Below are 17720 nucleotides of genomic sequence, written 5' to 3' on the forward strand. Positions count from 1 at the left end.
TCCTATTACCAGTGCCTAGGTAGTTGGGCATTCAAATAAGGTTGCTAAATGCATGAAAAATCCAAAACCAATCATGGAACCATTTATAAATGGAATCACATCACTCCTTTGGATTAAACAATAGAAAATGAGAGCTTTGAAAGGGAAGGCAAGCAGATGGCAGCGGGGCAAGAGTGGGGGCATCAGGAAGAGAGAGCTACTCATCATGTTTTTAACAACTCATTAATTGGTGACAATACTTCCCAATCTATTCTAACACTAAAAAGAATCTGTGTAATTAACTGTGACAACATATGCAAAACCATAGTTACCTATTTTTTCTTCAAACTCTTTTACTGAAGGTTGATCACTTTCTACAGAAGGTGATTTCTCTAAGGAATCCTAGATTTTACAGGAAAAACAAAGACAATCACTGCATTCCCCATGATGTACTGGCCGTCATGTTAAGCATGAAAAAAATCATTATCAAAGAGAATTCATACAAAAAGCAATGTGGTGAACAGTCTTTTTCTTCCCTTGATAGACCAGGTAAATCTGACCTTATCATGCACGTAGCATGATGTTTTTTACTATAAACATAGTATAGGTCATGTTTTTTACTATAAAAAACAGCAATATCCAAGACCAAGACGAACCACCCAACAGATATCAAATACATAATGCATCAAGGAAAAGATTAAATGATGATTATAGTTTATCCTGTCATGATTTGGGGAAAACACCCTAAATTTTTGGTTAAAATTAAATACCACTTTAGTCTACATTTTTGCTCAACAGTGCTCTTTAAGTTAATATGCATACCACACAAAGATGAAATTCCAATTTTTCCATGTTTACTTGTAGCTTTGCTGGTAACTAATTATACAATTTTAACATTTAACCCCCAATCATCTAATCTTATATAAAAACAAAATTCTAAAATGATCTAAAACCAAAAAGTGCTCACTGTGATAAAGTGTGATGTGAAAATGTTTAATGTACTTTCAGAAATATGCATTTGATCTTAAATGCTAAAAATTTACTTCTGACTTCAAAGTGCAATAATATATATATTTTCTAGAGTCTATGACTAGAACTAAGAATTTATTTTAAAATCAGTAAAATGCAAATTAATAGTACCTTTAATGATATCAACTCTGCTCTCACATCTTGCAATTCTGATTCTTTTTGTTCTAGTAATGGCCTTAGGTTTTCAAGTTCCTTTATAAAATATTTTTCTTCTTCATTATGGTTTTCATTTTTGCTACATAATTTTTGAGATAATTCATCAACTTGAATTAGGAGATTCTGATTTTCAAGCCTTGTTTGTTCATTAGCATTCTTCATTTCTAGAAGATCAGACTGCAGGGCCTCTTTTTCCAAGACGGTTTCTTCTAATTCTTTCCTTAAGAGAGCTTTCTCTAGCTCATGGTCTCTTAGTAAAGACCTAAGTTCCTCACATTGCATCACATTCTCTTCTTGGAGGAACTTAATCTCTTTTTCTAACTCTGCTACCCTTTTACCATACTGGAAGACCAAGTTGTGTTTTTCTTCATTTATTTTAGCTAAGGATTCACCTACAGCTTGTAGGACATTTACAACATCTTGTGCTTCACTTTTTTCTGAAACTTTTGACTCCATTTGTTCAAGAAAACCACACAACTGAGTTTTGACAAATAACTTCTGAACTTGCTCATTTTCCAACAGTTTATTTAAATTATCTCTTTCTTCAACTGTTAACTGAAGTTTCTTTTCTAATTCAGAAATCTGCTCCTTCAGCATAAAATCTCCTTCTTTTTGAGACAGGAGAGCTTCCAAATCCCTGCTCAACTGGTTCTTTTCTGAACTCAGTCTACTATTTTCCTCATGAAGAGACTTCACTTCAGATGACACTGCTTCCTGGTCTTCAGAGAGAGTTTTCAACTGAGCCATAAGCTTTTCCAGTTTTTGGTCCTTTTGATCCTTTTCTTCTAAGGTTTCTTCTAGTCGTGCTGTTAAATCGTTTACCTTTTGTTCTAGCTCACTGCTGTACTGGGTAGTCTGCTCCACTTTCTCCCTGGGTCCTACAATCAACCTTTCTTCCCTTTCACATTTGTGATAGACAGTCTCCACCTCTTCATGGTAACTTTTAATTTTACTTATGAGATCATCTTTTTCCTCAGTAAGAGAACTTATCTTTGCTTCAAATTCTTGTAACATGGTATCTCTCTGACTGAGACTAACTAAATACACTTCATTCTTTTCTTGAAGGTTCTTTATGGTATTTTCAAGTTCTGGTACAAATTGTTGCTGTGTTAATAACTTTTCATTTTCTCTCTGGAGACGATTCACAGTTTCAAGAAGAGCATCTTTTTCATTAAATGCAGTTCTGAGCTTCTGCTGAAGTTCATTAACATCAGATGCTTGCTGTTGCTTCATTGATTCAAACTCTTGACTTATTTTTCCAGCAGATTCCCCCAACTCTGTTTGTAAAATTTCCATAATCTCTCGTAAACTCTCATAATTTAAAATTGCTTCTTGCTTTTCTTTTTGTAGGTTTTCACACTGTTCCTTAAGACCCTGTATTTCAAACATCAATGTTAATTTTTCTTTTTCTGAACCTGACAAAAATGCCTCATTTAGTTCTGATATTTCTTTTTGATGTTGTTCCTTAAGACTCTGTACTTCTTTGTTATGTTGTTCTACGGTACAGCAAAATTGTTTATTTGAATCTTCTAGCTCAGATTTTAATTTTTCAATTACACACCCCTGCTCTTCTTTAGCTAGTAATAATTCATTAATTTTAAACTCTAAATCTTCCCGTTCGTGAAAAAACTCATCCTTTGTATGCTGGGCATCAATTTCAAGTTTTAATTTAAGATTATTCATGTAAGTTAACTCGTCTTTTAAGATGCTATGTTGAGACTTCAGTTCTTTTAGGGTATCTTCTAAGTGTTTGACTTTTTCATTTACTGCTTGTTCTACATGAGTATCTTCCTGTAAGGGCAAAGAACACATTTGATTTTCCTGGTCTGCGTTTTCTAATTCACGTTCATATTCCTCCTGAAGGTTCTTCTCACTTGCCTCACACTGTTTGACTAAGTTCTCCTTTAGCTGGTTTAAATGATTTACTTCTGCTTCGTGTTCTTTAGCAGATGCTTCAATTTGGCACTTCAATTCTTTCACCTCTTCTTGGTGTGTACATTTCAACCGTAAAAGTTCTTCTTGCAAACTATTAATTTCTTTTTGGTACTGCTGAGAATTAGCCTCAATGACTCCTTGGAGATGAGTAATTTCTTGCTCCTTTTCATTTGTGGCAGTTTCTAACTGCTTTTGCAGACATAAAATTTGCTCCTCAAAGGCTGGCTTAATTTTCTGAATCTCTTCCTGTAGTTTTTTAACATTATCTTCAGAATCACTCTGAAATTTGATTTGTTCTGAAAGCTCTAATTGTTTTTTTGCTGCTTCCTCCAGTTCCTTTTGCCAACCAGCTTTATCGTTACTGTATTTGGAATGTACTGCCATTAATTCATTTTTCAAATTTTCCATTTCTTTTGCATAGTTTCTTTCTGATTGTTCAAACTCCTTATGCACATCTTCCAACTTAGTTACAGAATCCTATAAAAGTAAGCACACAAGAATTAATTAAGACAAAACAAACCCCTGCCCTCAGGAAAAATATTAGACATAGGCTCAAAAAATAAGAAATGAGCAGAAATGTACATAAAGAAATACGATACTGAGATTCCAAGAATTCTGCTTAGAAGCTCTGACTACCTTAAGCAGTACTAAATAGGTTACTCAAAGCAATAACTAAAAGCTAGGAAATCTCTGAATTTAATTTTCCTTTAAATGGTAATAAATTATGTAAATTGTATTAAGTCATAGGCTTTAATGAATATCTCCTGAATAGAGTAATATAGCTTTTGGGAGAAAATTAGCACAGACCCAAAAGACACCTGAATATCCTAGAACTGAACAGTCAACTTTTCCTTTCCTTTCCCTCCCTCCCTCTCTTTCCTTTCTTTTTCTTCCTTCCTTCCTTCTTTCCTTCCTTTCTTTCTTTCTTTCGATAACATTTAGAGTATGTGTGACAATCAACTTATTTAAATAGGTAATTTTTCATAAAATAGGTATTTTTTTCCCATTTTTACTAAAGAATGATATTACAACTAAAATGAAGATTAAACAATGGAACAAGTAAATGTTAGCTCTATGTAGTTGGGTGATTTCAGTTATTTTCCTTTTTAAATATCAATCTGTTTCCTTGTCTGTAAATATTACAGTTAAAATCAGATCAGATGCTTTTTAAGGTCTTGGCTCTAAAATGCATAGCTATACTATATAAGTTAATAAAAAGCAAAATAAATTAAAGTGTTGCTTTACCTCAACCTCTTGCTTCATTTTAATATTTTCCTTCTTCAAAGAAACACACTGTTGCTCAGTCTCTGCTTTTTCCAAAAGAATAGCATCCAGACGTATGGTCAATGCCTGTTTTGGAACAGGATGATTTGTTTGCCTGAGGTTAAAAATGGTGGATTGACTTCATGCAAAATTATCTCCTCACCTTTTCCAAACCATGCTAAAGTAAGAATATTTAAAAAGCTATATACATAAGAGCAAAGAAAAAAGGAGAAAAGACATGAGGGTATGAGAAATTTCAATATATCTTCGGAAAACTGAAAGTGGAGGACGTGGAGGACGTGAATTAGAAAGAAGAAGAAAGCTATAACCTAAGGGCTCGCGCTGGGAAACACATGAGAAGCTGGCAAACACTCATTAGCAAACTAAATGCTCAGGAACTGGAGAGTCAGGTTCAAAAATCGGATTGACTGACAATCTCAATCGGGCGTGCTCAGAATAATGGGCAAGAAATCACCAGTGTCCCCCCTCCCCCAGAGAAAGTTTACGTCTTGCAGAAATGAAGCAGGAAAGGAAGTTAATGAAGTGGAAAATAGAACAGCCAAGAGTCAGTTCTTTGAAAAAAAAAAAGCTAACAAAATAGACTTCTTGTAAGACTGATCAAGAGAAGACAGAAGTCACAAACAATATTATGAATAAAAGGAGAACCTATCTATATATAAATTACAGATTATACAGTTAAGAAGAATATTATGATTATTAATCTGCCAATCATACTGAAAAGTAAAATGGTATGGAAAAAAATTCCTAGAAAAATGTAACTCAAGAAAAAAAATTAAAAAGCATCATCAATACTATTACTACTTAAAAATCAAACTAGTGGTTTAAAATTGTCCACCAAAGAAAACAGGAGGAATAGATAGTTTTATAGGTGAGTTCTATCAAGCTTTCAAAGAACAGATTATCCCAATTACATATGAATTTTTTCAGACAAAACAAAAAGCAAGAAGAATTCTCAAGTTATTCTACACAATTGGCATAACTTGATAACATTATGCAAGGACTTTACAGACAGGAAAATCACAGACCCATTTCACGTGAATTTAGATAAAGTTAATCTTAAACATTAAAACCGGGATAAAATCCTAAACAAACCTTAGTCAACTATCACTCCAGAACTGCCTCTGAACTTCTTTTGTGAAATAATAAAGAAAAACTCTGTTGTTCAAAAATACAAAAACAAAGCAGATGTAGAAAATATTTAGAGTTCTATACCAAGTTATAGCTATTATTCAAACATGAGAGTAGAATAAAGCCACTTTTAAATACAAGATGACAAAAATTTTCCTCCTATGCATCTGTTGTTAGGAAGCTGGAGAAGGACATGCTCTACCAAAATGAGGTTATCCAAGAAAGTGAATGACCTGTGACCCAGCAAACGGGGTGGGGGGCCAACACAGGAAAGCAGTATAATTCCCTGAATCATGGCAAAAGGCCGACTCCAGGAAAACCACAGCAGACCTGGAGAACAACCAGACCAAATTAGCACAGGACAGAAGGCTTTAGGAGGCAGGTGTCCAGAAAAAAATGTAAACGATTATTTGATCTGTTTGACCAGTTGGAAAGTAGGAGTCATTGTGAAAGATAGCGAAATTTTCATCTGTTATAACAGGAAGTTAATAGCTAAGTGTCCCACCAAGGGATAAATCAAGGAAAAGCAGTATAAGCATATTATTCAGAAATAGAGAGATAATTTCCATAAGCTATTTAGAATTATAAGTTATTTAGTTGTTAGTACTATTTCTAAATCATGAGCATATATTGCTTTTGTTAAAACAATTTTAGTTTTAAAATTAGTTTTTTCACATTATATAGTATTGCAATGTAAACTTCTGTTTGGTATATTATCAGGGGAAGCCTGAAAACATTAATAATTTTAGGAGATATACAGAAGGCATTATCTGAAAGCAGCTATAAATATCCTTAAAGACTAGAGGCACAAAATGGACAGTTATTTCCTAGGAAATACAAATTTGATTCCAGCAAAGAGAAAACAACAAGAGTGATACATTCTAGAAATTCCACATCTTGACGTGTAATTTTTACCTTTCTCTTGCATTTGGAAGCAGCGTATAAGTTCACTGTAATACCATACACCTCAAATTTTGACATGGAAAATATGGGTTTTTATTCCTCTTTTTTAAAAGCCAAATATGCCAGGTTTGCAATAAAACTTTAGATGTATTTCAATGCACTAGAAGATGACTATCAGAAATTTTAATAACTAAAACTTGTAAAAAGCCATACATTTTTATGGAGGACAGAAAATTCTGTATTCAAAGCCATGTTTTTCCAGTGTACTTTTCCCAGTGAAGAGATAAAACATAGCAAGAAAGTCTTTTCCCTTTTCCAGAGGTGCAGAGGACATATTACATTGCAGTACATGATTTTCCTAAAACAGAAAACTTACTTACAGCAACTGAATAACTGATGCACAGCTCCTTGAATCACTCCCCAATGTAATTTTCTCATTAACACTGGAAACCAAAGATTTCATTCTCATTTAATTTTACCAACCTTTACTTTCTGAGACTTGAGTGGTCAGGATAACATGCTTTAATATTAAATTAATAACCTGAAAGATAAAGTTAGCTAACTGAAAGAAATTTTCTACCCTTAAATTTTTAGGAGTAGTTTTGACAGAAGGGGAGAATACATTGATAAGGAGGAAATAAGGGACAGATATTTGAATATTCTGAAATGCAACAGCATGAAAAGTATTTTAAGGGCTAAGAGTTAACTGATCCAAAATTAGAACAGAATCTCTGGAGTGCTCTTTTCAAATACAAAAACCTCCTTTTTAGTGTGGGTGTGCATGTATGTATGTATGTATGTATACATGTGCGTAGAAAATATCCCCCAAATAATATATGGTAATAATAAGACCATTGAGTACTTATGTGACAGATCCAGCTCTACGTACTGTAGGTACTAACTCATAATACAACTCTATGAAAGTAGGTCTTATTATTATCCCTAGTCTACAGATGAAGGAAGAGAAAGAAGTTAAGAAACTTAGCCATGGTCACGCAGCTGGTGTGTGGCACAGCAGGGGTCTGAAGATCTGAATCAGGCGGTCTGGCTCCACAGTCGGTGCTCTTTAACTACATGGAGTTGTACTTTTGCTATCACTAATTAGGGAAATACATAGTGACCAAATAAACAAAACCATTACGAATTCAGTAATGCTTAAACCAATCAGCACATTACGAATCCAAATGGTACTTCTGCACACCATTCAGGATTCATACACTGTTTTAGCTAAATGAAGAACAAAATGGTAATGCAAGGTATGCACAGCGATTTAAAGACTCCTGGTAGTAGCTTCCTGGGAGTCCCTCAATTGTGCATGGCTCACAAGTCGGGAGACTAAGATAACATATAATCAAAGAATAGATAGATACCATGACTCAAATTACAAATATGCAAAAGCAAGGAAAAAAACTTCTGCAGAGCTTTGAGAAGCAAAGAAACTTTAAAGAAGGTAGGCCAAATGGGGGAAGGAAAAGCATTTAATTACCTTAAGGGCACATAAGTAAGAATGAGCAACTCAGGGTCTTAAACAGGGGATAACAATATAAAAACAACATTCTATCATCTGACGAGAATATGTAGAAGTAAAAGAGAAAGAGAGCCCAGTTTCGGGTCATCAAGGTAAGTATGGTTAGCAAGTAAGACATGACGTGTTTAACAAAGAACCATGGGAATGGAGAGAATCATCAAAGTCCTGAGCGTGGCAGGGTTTTCTGACGGGGAGAGGGAAGAGCAGGCCTGAGACTGAAGCAATAACCATAATTACAGAGTGTGTAAAGGATGACAAGGACAGAAAGGAACACCACTTCAGAACAGAAAGGGATGCAGAGGTCATTCACCTCTCTTTTTACAGTCAACCAGAAAGGTGAAGCATGTAACCAAGGGCAGAGAGGAAGTGGAACAAAAGGCTCGGGAGCCCGATAGCGCTCAAGTAGGCTGACAGCCCTCAAGGAAATCCGATTTATCATCCGGCATCTCCTCTAAGTAAAGACATGAAAATTAAAGCAATACGCACAACTGTTTCATTACCTTAATAATATCATCAGTTTCTCCAGCAACAGGTTTCGATCTCAATTCTTCAATTTCTTTCTCCAATTCTAAACAATTAAAAAAATAAAAGATACTAGTTCAGAAATGAAGAAAATAATTACTGGCTCAAGTGATAAGTACATTCTTAAAAAAAAACACTATAAATTAGAACACATTTAAGAAGCAGCAGATATTTTGAGAAAGCACTAAGTTCACCCAGCATTACCTTTTATTTTCCTTTTTATTATGGAAAACTCCAAACGAATTAAAAAACCCAGAGAGAATAGTGTGATTAATCTCTATGCTCCAACATCTTGGTTTAATAATTACTACATGACCAACCTTGTTTCATCCCAACCTGTATTCACTTCCTCCTTCCCCTCTTGTCTTATGCATCCTGATATTTTTGACGCAAATCCCAGACATTATTTCAGCTGTAAATAACTTCTTACTGTATAATCTTAAAGCAACAACTAACCTCATATTAAACACACATGTTAATCTATTTCATCAACTCATGTCTAGGTCTGGAGCCTAGAACATCTTTCCAAATAAATTACTCTCTTATCATAAGCTGATCCAACCTCCAGAAACACAGTTTGACCTTTTCTAGTAGTAAATAAGTCTTGGCTTTTAGGCTGGGCAGGTAAGTTACTGAAAATTCAAGAGCTCACCTACACATATTAAAAAAGGATACTAATATCTTCGTCTTTTTGGAATATAAAGAAAGGGAAACTGAATAGGCAATCAACCAACTTCAGTAAATAAATATACTTCAAAATTCCAGGAATAGAAATCTTTTACTACTTTACTTGGGGCCTCTTCTTACTTCCTTGGGCTCAGAACTTCATGTCTCTAACATTTCAACTGGCAACTCTAGAAAAAAATGCTTTACTCAGAAGAATATACGATCCACATGAGGAAAAAAAAAAGTGCTGAAGTTTAACAAACTGTTTCTTAAAATCCTCCTTCCTGACTTTATTAATTCAAAGGTAACTGCAGTTTAGGGATATGAGATAATAAAAAATATCAGACGCAAACTTTAGAATGTTAAGTAATAACAGATTCCACTACACTAATATTATTGGATTCAATGATAAACAAAACAAGCTAATGTACTATTAAAAAACTAATAGTTGTAACCATGATTAAACAAGATTGCGGTCAAGATGAATATTTTCAACCCAATACCTGTACATCTTGATTTAGCTTTCTGTATTAGCATCATCTGCTTCTTGGCAAACTTGATAAGATCTTCCTTGGGCAATGTTTCCAGCTGGAAGAGGCAGGGATGTTACCAATTTGCGAGAATTCATGTTTCTACTATACCACAAAAAAGAAACATAAAGTCTGCCTAAAAATAAAAAACATCCTATTGAATAGATCTTTATGTCAACCAAACACCACATTTTTTAAGATTAGCAAATGCAAGTTTCACTCAATAACTATTAGCTCGGCAACTACTATGAAACGTAGAGAAAATCGCACGTATCCTCTTACGTTACAGATATCCTTGTTACAGGTTAAGACACTTTTTAGATCTTGATTAATTGCAAAATTAGGGAACTGGGACTAATTCTACGTAAAGTTCCTTAGATCTGTAAAATTGCTTCGTCCTATTCAAGGCTGAAAGGAGTCTCTGGCCACAGAAAAACACGTAAGCCTAATTACAGCAGTAAGATGAATCCGGGTGCGTTTAGGCTTTACCTAAAAATCAGGGAAAGTTCCTTAACCCCTGCAAGCTCAGTTTTCTTAGGCGTAAAGCTGGGATAACCACGTTATTTATCTCACGGTTACCGTGAAGCTTCAATGCAGCCGAGTGTTTGGGCGAGTGTCTCAAAGTCAGCTTGAAACAATAAACCTCGGCGGCAAGTCCCCAACTCCTGGGCGCCCGTTCAGGGCCCCAGCGGTGACCTGTGCTCACATCAGCGGAGGCGCCAGCAGAGCCGAGCCCGCGACGCCAGCCCACCGCTCGGACCTCACAAACCAGACGGCTTCGTCTAACGTTGGGAAACTGCGGAATCTCTCAGCAGCGCTGAGCGGGGCGGCAAAGAGACGAACTCAGGCTTCACACCAGGGAGCTCCGAGAGGAGGGACTAAACGCGCGACCTCGACAGCTCAGGCCGAGAGCCCGGAGGAAAGCTGTCCCCCAGGGAGCCCCCTCCCCTCCCGGCAGGACCCCGCCGCTCCGGCGTCTCTTCACCTTGGATTTCCCGGTCCCAGGAGCGGCCGGCGAGGCCACCCCGTCGTGAACAGGCTCCTGCAAAACACAACGAAAGCCAGCCGGTCACATGCGGCTGTGCGGACCCCGGCGGGCGGGGAGGGCAGGCGGGGAGGGGCGGTGGTCCCTCGGCCCCCGGGATCACGCGTTACCTCCATGGCCACCCGCTGCCCGCACTTCCGCCCGCCGCCTCCCACGGAGCCCCGCCGCGGGTCAAAGGTCGCGCTTCTCCGCCGGCCCCGCCCCCGCGTCTCCAAGGCCGCGGCCCGGCGGCGCTTCCGCTTCCGCCTCGGGAGGTGGCTCCCCGCGCGCTCCGCCTCGCCCCCGGGCCGGCCCGCGATGGGGCGGGGCGTGGAGGGGCGGGCCCCGTGGGCGGGGCCCGGCGCGCCACCAGGGCAGTGGGGGGCCCGGCCCCTCCTGGGAGGGTCGGGCGCTGTGGGAGCGAGCGCGCTCAGGCGGCCGCCCTAGTCTCCTGTCCCCTCACCTGTCCCCTTAGCTGTCCCATCTCCTGTTCCCTCTCCTGTCCCTCACCTGTCCTATCTCCTGTCCTCCTGTGCCCTCAGCTGTCCCCTCAGCCCCCCTCAGTTCCCCCAGAGGCCCTTAGCCTCGGAACGGGCGCGTGGCTGTGCCCTGCGGCTGCAGGTGGCCGAGGGGACGAGGCGCAGCTGTTCCTGAGGCGAGTGGGTGACCGCAGAGCGGGAGCGCTGTCCCGTCTGGCAGCCTGGACGCCGGCCCTCCTCCTGGACGGTGAGTAGTCCCGGAGCCCAGCCCCGCTCCGGGTGGACGGGCGGGTTGGGGACCTGTGCTGACACCTGCCTTTCGTGGCCGGTAGCTCTTTCTTTGAGCGGGACTGAGGAAACAGGCCCGAGTGGGGGGACGCTGGCCGGGGGAGGGAGGCGGCCTGGGGGCCCCCGCCCGGTGGGGACGGGCGGCGCCAGGGTGGTCTGGGGCGAAGATGTGCTGCCGCAGCCGGTGCCTCCCCTCTGCTCCGTGAGCCACCAGCCTGGCACTGGCTGTCACTTGTCACGCCCTGACGCAGGTCGTGGGATGAAGTTCGCCAGCTTGGGGAAAGGATCCCCCTGCAGTGAGCTGGCTTCGGAAAATGCCCGTAAATCTGGACACTGGGCGGGGTTGTAAAATGAGTGACTTTCCTCGGGACTAGAGAAATAGCCTCAGACAGCTTTTTGGAAAAATCACGAGTAATTCGTGAAAGCCACCAAAGTTCTCAATGTTTACGTGGCAGTGAATACCGTTAAGGAAGACTGACTAAATGCGTTGGCAGGTCGTGTTGGTGAAACTCGAGACTTTGAGCACCTTTTGGAGAAAAAGAGGACTTTCTGGTGCCCCCTCTCCATCTAGTCCGTTGCCTTGTATATATATTCATGCATTGCACTGCATGAAGACTTAATTGAATCTATGAATTAATTGGTAGAGAAACCAATCAGCAGGACGGAACCTAAGATCACTGGTCATTTTCTTCTGGGTTTTGAGGCAACTTAGAACCGAGACTACAGGGATTTTGTTGTATCTATTAACATCAAGGACGTTATAGCATTTGTTTTTTCCCTTCCAGTATGGAATCCAGGCTAGAATCAGGTTTTGCATTTAATTGTCACATTTCTTTAGACTTCTTTAATCTGGAACATTTCCACAGCCTTTCTTTGTCTTTTATAAAATGGACATTTTGGTCAAATTTTGGACATTTTTGACATTTTATAAAACAAAACAAAAAAAACCCCCAAACAACCGAACTCATAGATACAGAGAAGAGATTGGTGTGGCAGAGGCAGGGTGTGGGAGTGGGCAAAATGGGTGAAGGGGGTCGAGAAGTACAAACTCTGATTTATGAAGCAAATAAGTCCGGGGGATGTTGTGCGCAGCATGGTGACTACAGTTAATAATACTCTACTGTATACTTGAAAGTTGCTAAGAGAGTCGATCTTAAAAGTTCTCATCACAAGAAAGAAATGATGGATATTTACTAGACTTATTGTGATGATCATTTCGCAATACATACAAATATCAAATCATTATATTGTACACCTGAAACTAATGTTATATGTCAATTATATCTCAATTAAAAAAGGAATAAGAAATTTGGCATTTTTGAAGTCCTCCCCACCTTTTATTTTATTTTTTCAATTAACGTACAGTAATATTATCTTTTCTTTTGGCATACAGTTCTTTGAATTTTAATACATGTACAGACTCTTGTAATCACTGGCATAATCAGTCCACAGAATAGTTTCATTACCCTCATCCTACCGCATCGTGGCCGACACGCCTCCCGTCCCTAATCTCTGACAACCATCATCTGTTCTTCATCACTATCACTTTGTCATTCATGAATGTCATATAAATGGAAACAAACCTTTCGAAACAGGCTTCTTTTCCTCAGCAAAATGCCTTTGAGATTCGTTCAGGTTGTCTCATTTGTCAATAATTTGTTCCCTTTCATCGCTAACTGATACTCATTGTACGGATGTGCCATTATTTATCCATTCACCAACTGCAGGACATTTGGGTTCGTTTCGAGTGTTGGGGTAATTATGAATAGAGCCACTGTAAACATTCACGTACAGAGTTTTGTGTGGACATAAGTTTTTATTTCTCTAGGGTACAGACCTAGGAGGGGAAATTGCTGGCTTCTATGGTAAGTACATGTTTAACTTTTTAAGGAACTGCCAACTGTTCTTCCTGATCATTACCCAGCAAGTGGCAGAGGGCATCTTTCTGGGGATAGCCACATTTCATGACCACCTGCCTTGGTAAGGTGTGCAGACCAGGATGTGAGGGAAGCAGTCAAACCCTTTTTGAGTTGATTTTTACAAAGGCCATTTCAATGCTTAACAATATCAAATGCCTGCGGAAGGCATGGGAGCTCCATGGAATACCCCCGGTCAGCCATTGTCGAGCTGCTTTTTTGGTAAAAGGCATGCTATGTTCAGGTTGCAAACTCCGCAAAACCAAACACACGACAAATTCTAGTTTCAGGGGCTGCAGTGGTGTGACTGCAGTTGGCTGACTGGACTGAAACAGCAGCACCAAAACCTGAAAAAGTGTCGTCGGTGATGAGGCTCCACCAATAGAACGCCTGGGAGGGGTCGGAGGTCAGTCTGCCAGGAGAGGCCAGAGCAGCTCTGGGCAGGAGTCACCAGTCTGGAACCCAGTGGCAGCCTCTGCAGAGACGGAGCCCTTCACTTTGTGCCTTTCCTGTGACGGCGGCTGCGTTGTCACGTCTGATGTGATGGTGGATCCGGGCAGCAGGATGGTAGCAACCAGGACAGCGCGTGCCCACCTAGCAGTTTAGTTCCCGTGTGTCCCATCAGAGAAGGGCCCTTTCTGTGGACATCCACATGACGGCCCTGGAAAGTGCAGTCAGCAGTCATCATTTGTTTCCACGGTTCACAGCCCCACGGGGGGCGTCTTCAATGCTACTCTAGTTTTCATAATGGCAGCCCCGGTAGCTAGGCCACTGGCAAAGCCCAGGGGTCAGTAAGCACAGAGCAAGGTTCACCGAGGCAGGCACTGGCCAGAGCCCTGAGAGGGGCCTGGGTTCCGGCCTCTGGGTGGAGGGGCCGTGTCCGCCTTTGGTGTTGCAGGGCCGGCACTGCAGTCCAGTGCAAATCAGTGAGCTTTCGCTTAGCCAAAGCAGGCTCAGCGTTTAGGGGCGTCTGTGAATTGAGGGCTCCAGTGAGCCAGTGCAATGACTCACCTGGCTCAGCGGGGGGCAGAGCTTTCCCTGGAGAGGTAGCTGCTGCTTTCGCAGGTAGGGCCCAGATGCCTGCGTGGCCAGGCCGCCGCTCTTGAATCCACCATTTGCACTTGACAGGCAAGGTTTTGTGAGTCGAGCCACCCCAAAATGGGAGTATCAGGCTGGAGGTTCACGAGGCCTACCGGGGTCAGTCACCCAGTTTTGACAGGGGCTCCCGGGCCGCTGATGGCTGCTCTTCAGGGGGGACGCGGCCGGCAACCATCCCGGGAGGCACCGAGGGCAAACCCCCAGGGGCACTTGCAGGTGGGGCCCCTCCCTTCCCCAGAGGCTCTGTCGGCGGTCATCAGTCACAGCGGCTTCTGGCTCAAACTGCTTACTGGGCGTGCAGAGCCACCAGAGTAGCCAGCGTGCCACAGCTTGCCGGACACCTTCAGGGGAAGCCTGTCGTTCTGCACGACGCTCAGATGGTACCAGTTTATGGACTAGCCAACGTAAAGGACCAAGAAGAACGTCCCCAGTACCCCTAGTAAGGCTTTTGGCCTCTATGTTGGTGATGGTGAGGGTAGGGCAGAGAGAAGGCAGTCTGGAGCCATAGTTCCAGAAGCTTTACTTGTTGTCAGGCCCCTGACTTTCACCGGGGAGGCTGCCTGTTAGGAGGGCGTGGTGAGTCCCCCTTCAGGGCCATTGAAATGGGGGCTTCTAACCTGCCAGCTGAGAGCCGTCATCTCTGTCGGGGTGCTCTGGATGTAAGACGCATCGCCACAAAATCCCCTGCCCCTGCACACACACGCACACACGCACACACACGCGCACACACACTGGTAGCGAATGGCAAAGGGGTTTCTCCCACTCCCCCTTTTTACAGGAGGCTCTTTCTTACGGGGACGATCCCCTCTGGCACTCGGGACGGAGAAGCACAGACGTATGACGTGTCAGTTCCCACATAACATTCAGACGTAGGGACAGTAGGACATTGAATCAACCGAAAGCGCCCCTCCCGTAGGGTCCCTTTGGCTTCCTTTCTCCTGGTGAACCCTGTCCAGACCCCGCCAGGAGAATGTGGGCGCTCCTGCCCTACCAGGGCCCGGGGAAGATGGTGACTTGGGTGTCTTTACCTAACAGAGTCGTAGAAACTTGAGCCCCTCGCTCTTGGTGTTCCTGAGCATGTTCGTGTGGATGCATACGGACTCATATCCATCTTGGAGGGAGCGAGACCGCTGCCCATACCCTAATCATCTTTCTTTTTCAAGGATCTGGGTAGAGGGGACAGATGTGGAGGGAGGGGTCCGGGAAGCAGAGGGCCAGAGCAGCTCCATGTCAGTAAACAAGGCTTTATATTAATTACACTTTATTTAAGCAGGGAGGTGGCTGCTCAGGGCTTAACCAAGTGAACTTCTGATTTTTCGATCCATGGAAAGCTCTACATCCTCGTTGCTGACACCCTTTGTTTCAGCTCCCCAGTGTCTTTGAAAAGATAGTCCAGATCAAAGACCGTAATTGCCGCTGCCTGAAAGATGCTCAGAAATGTGAGAAATCCAAGCAGAACTGCCTCTCAACACCTTGTATCTTGTGAACTCACTTTTTTGTTTTATGAGGCTTTTTGTACGTTTTTCCTCTGGATTTTTCACACAGACAATCATGTCATCTAAGAAGAGGGACAGTTTTATTTCTTCCTTTCCAAAAGTATGCGTTGTATGTATTATTTCTTTCCCCGCCGCATAGGCTGAGGCCCCCAGTGCTGTGTTGGAAGGGGTGTGAGTGCACATTCTTGCCATGATCCGATCTAAGAGCAGTGGTGTTCAGTCTTTGACCGTTAGGTATCATGGTGAAAGTAGGTTTTGTGTGGATGCCCTCTATCAACCCTCTGCACCTGCAGTTAAAAAACAACAACTCTCTGTTTTCACAGTACCACTGTGTCTTTATTATGAAAATTAAATGTAGGTCTGGTGAAATTAAAAGGATTTGCCTCAGTCCACTACCCTTATTCTTGTCGTGTTCCCTTCGTCCCACTTCTCCGACTATCTGTTGATTTAAATTGGTACACCTTTTAGTAAACTCAACAAGGCAACAGCGGGCAAACCCCTTCTCCCAAAGATTTGGTTGTGTGCTGGATCTCCAGATGCAATTACTTTTCGCAAACAAACGACCTTTGCTTGGTATCTAAATTTTACTCTTAGTGGGACCTCCCTGGTGGTCCAGTGGTTAAGGCTCTGTGCTCCCAATGTAGGGGGCATGGGTTCGATCCCTGGTCGGGGAACTAAGATCGTATGCACACGGTGCGGCCAAAACAAACAAAACCAAATTTTACTCTTGGTAAGCCTTACATCCCTTTATGAAAACTGAAAAAATCATGTTAAAATCTCAGAAGAAGTATAGTCCTATCCGTTAGATAATTATCTTTAATCCATTGAATTCTGCAGATATCTCAGCGCACCTTGTTTACAGCCCTTAAGGACTTCTTGTTTCTATTCGCGTGAAATAAAACCCGACACAGAGACCTTTGTCAAGCTGAAGGAATTTATAAGAAATCACACCTATAGTCTCATTTCTTTAACAACTGCATGTTGAGTTTTGGGTCTGATCATTTCAGATTATCTATTATTATAGGACTGAATTTGAGTAGGGTTCAAAATAAGGAGCCTGCTGTGTTTAGATGGATTCAACTCTAATGTGTCAGAAGGACAGTGGCCTCAAGAAGTGCTCCTGCTACTTTTGAATGCGATGTTTTTTAGCATCATCTGAAGACCCAGACACAGAGGAGGCACATGATCCAGGCAAGGGTCTGTTAGGTAAAGTTTGGTCCCTTTCTGCCTATTTCCAGATAACTGGCAAAGAAACTAAGCATGGGTAACTCAAGCACAAGAGAAGGTTCCAGGCACCGTGGTCATTAGGCAGGGTGGCTCTTCTGGGCTAAGACTGCAGGTCCAAAGCAGTGGTGCGCTAGGTTGTCTCCGAACTCCACTGGCCAATAGAGGGGGCAAGGAGGTCAGCCTGGCACTTCCCGTCGGCTCAGAGACTGAGGAGGACATCCTGCAGCTGGTGGTTAATTGGGTTGGGCTAGAACAGGAAAACATGGGGGCTACTGCTGTGTAGTGGTTCATTCGGTCCACACACATTAACAGAGCATCTTCTGTGTGCACCAAGCATTCTGCTAGGCACTGGGTGGGGGAAGTACAGCTGTAATTAAGACAGAAAAAGTCTCCCTGCTGAACTAGTGGTAGAGACACACCATAAGCAGGGAAACCATTAATTTAATAGATACACGAGTTATGTAGAAAGTAAAGCATATTATATAACAGGGTCTGTTTTATTTTCATTTTAATTAAAAAAAATTTATTTTAT

The 17720-nt window shown here is 41.9% G+C and overlaps 1 protein-coding gene and 1 long non-coding RNA gene across 22 annotated transcripts in view; one reads left to right on the forward strand and one right to left on the reverse strand.

The window, feature by feature from the left end:
* GCC2 (GRIP and coiled-coil domain containing 2) overlaps nucleotides 1–10951 on the reverse strand; it is a 62965-nt gene extending 52014 nt beyond the window's left edge. For 8 of the 14 annotated variants that reach the window (XR_014253919.1, XR_014253920.1, XR_014253921.1 and 5 more), the window contains exons 1-7: nucleotides 10816–10950; nucleotides 10646–10702; nucleotides 9634–9718; nucleotides 8443–8510; nucleotides 4345–4449; nucleotides 1120–3576; nucleotides 312–381 (exon numbers count right to left, since the gene is read on the reverse strand). Coding sequence is in view for 7 of the 14 variants with exons in the window: in XM_082426470.1 (XP_082282596.1) it covers nucleotides 312–381; nucleotides 1120–3576; nucleotides 4345–4449; nucleotides 8443–8510; nucleotides 9634–9718; nucleotides 10646–10702; nucleotides 10816–10821 (2848 nt within the window). In the remaining 7 variants the exon portion in view is untranslated. Of the gene's footprint in view, nucleotides 1–311; nucleotides 382–1119; nucleotides 3577–4344; nucleotides 4478–6794; nucleotides 6817–8442; nucleotides 8511–9633; nucleotides 9719–10645; nucleotides 10703–10815 lie in introns of those variants that run through there. The other 6 variants (XR_014253925.1, XM_082426467.1, XM_082426471.1 and 3 more) reach the window with 3 other exon arrangements.
* Nucleotides 10952–11269: 318 nt separating this feature from the next.
* The window catches only part of LOC309643647, a 245578-nt gene continuing 239127 nt past the window's right edge, over nucleotides 11270–17720 (forward strand). For all 8 annotated transcript variants that reach the window (XR_014253928.1, XR_014253929.1, XR_014253930.1 and 5 more), the window contains exon 1: nucleotides 11270–11410. This is a non-coding gene — a long non-coding RNA (uncharacterized lncRNA). The remainder of the gene's footprint in view (nucleotides 11411–17720) is intronic.

Source organism: Balaenoptera physalus (assembly GCF_965194825.1).
Source record: "Balaenoptera physalus genome assembly, chromosome: 15".
NCBI classification, from domain to species: domain Eukaryota; kingdom Metazoa; phylum Chordata; class Mammalia; order Artiodactyla; family Balaenopteridae; genus Balaenoptera; species Balaenoptera physalus.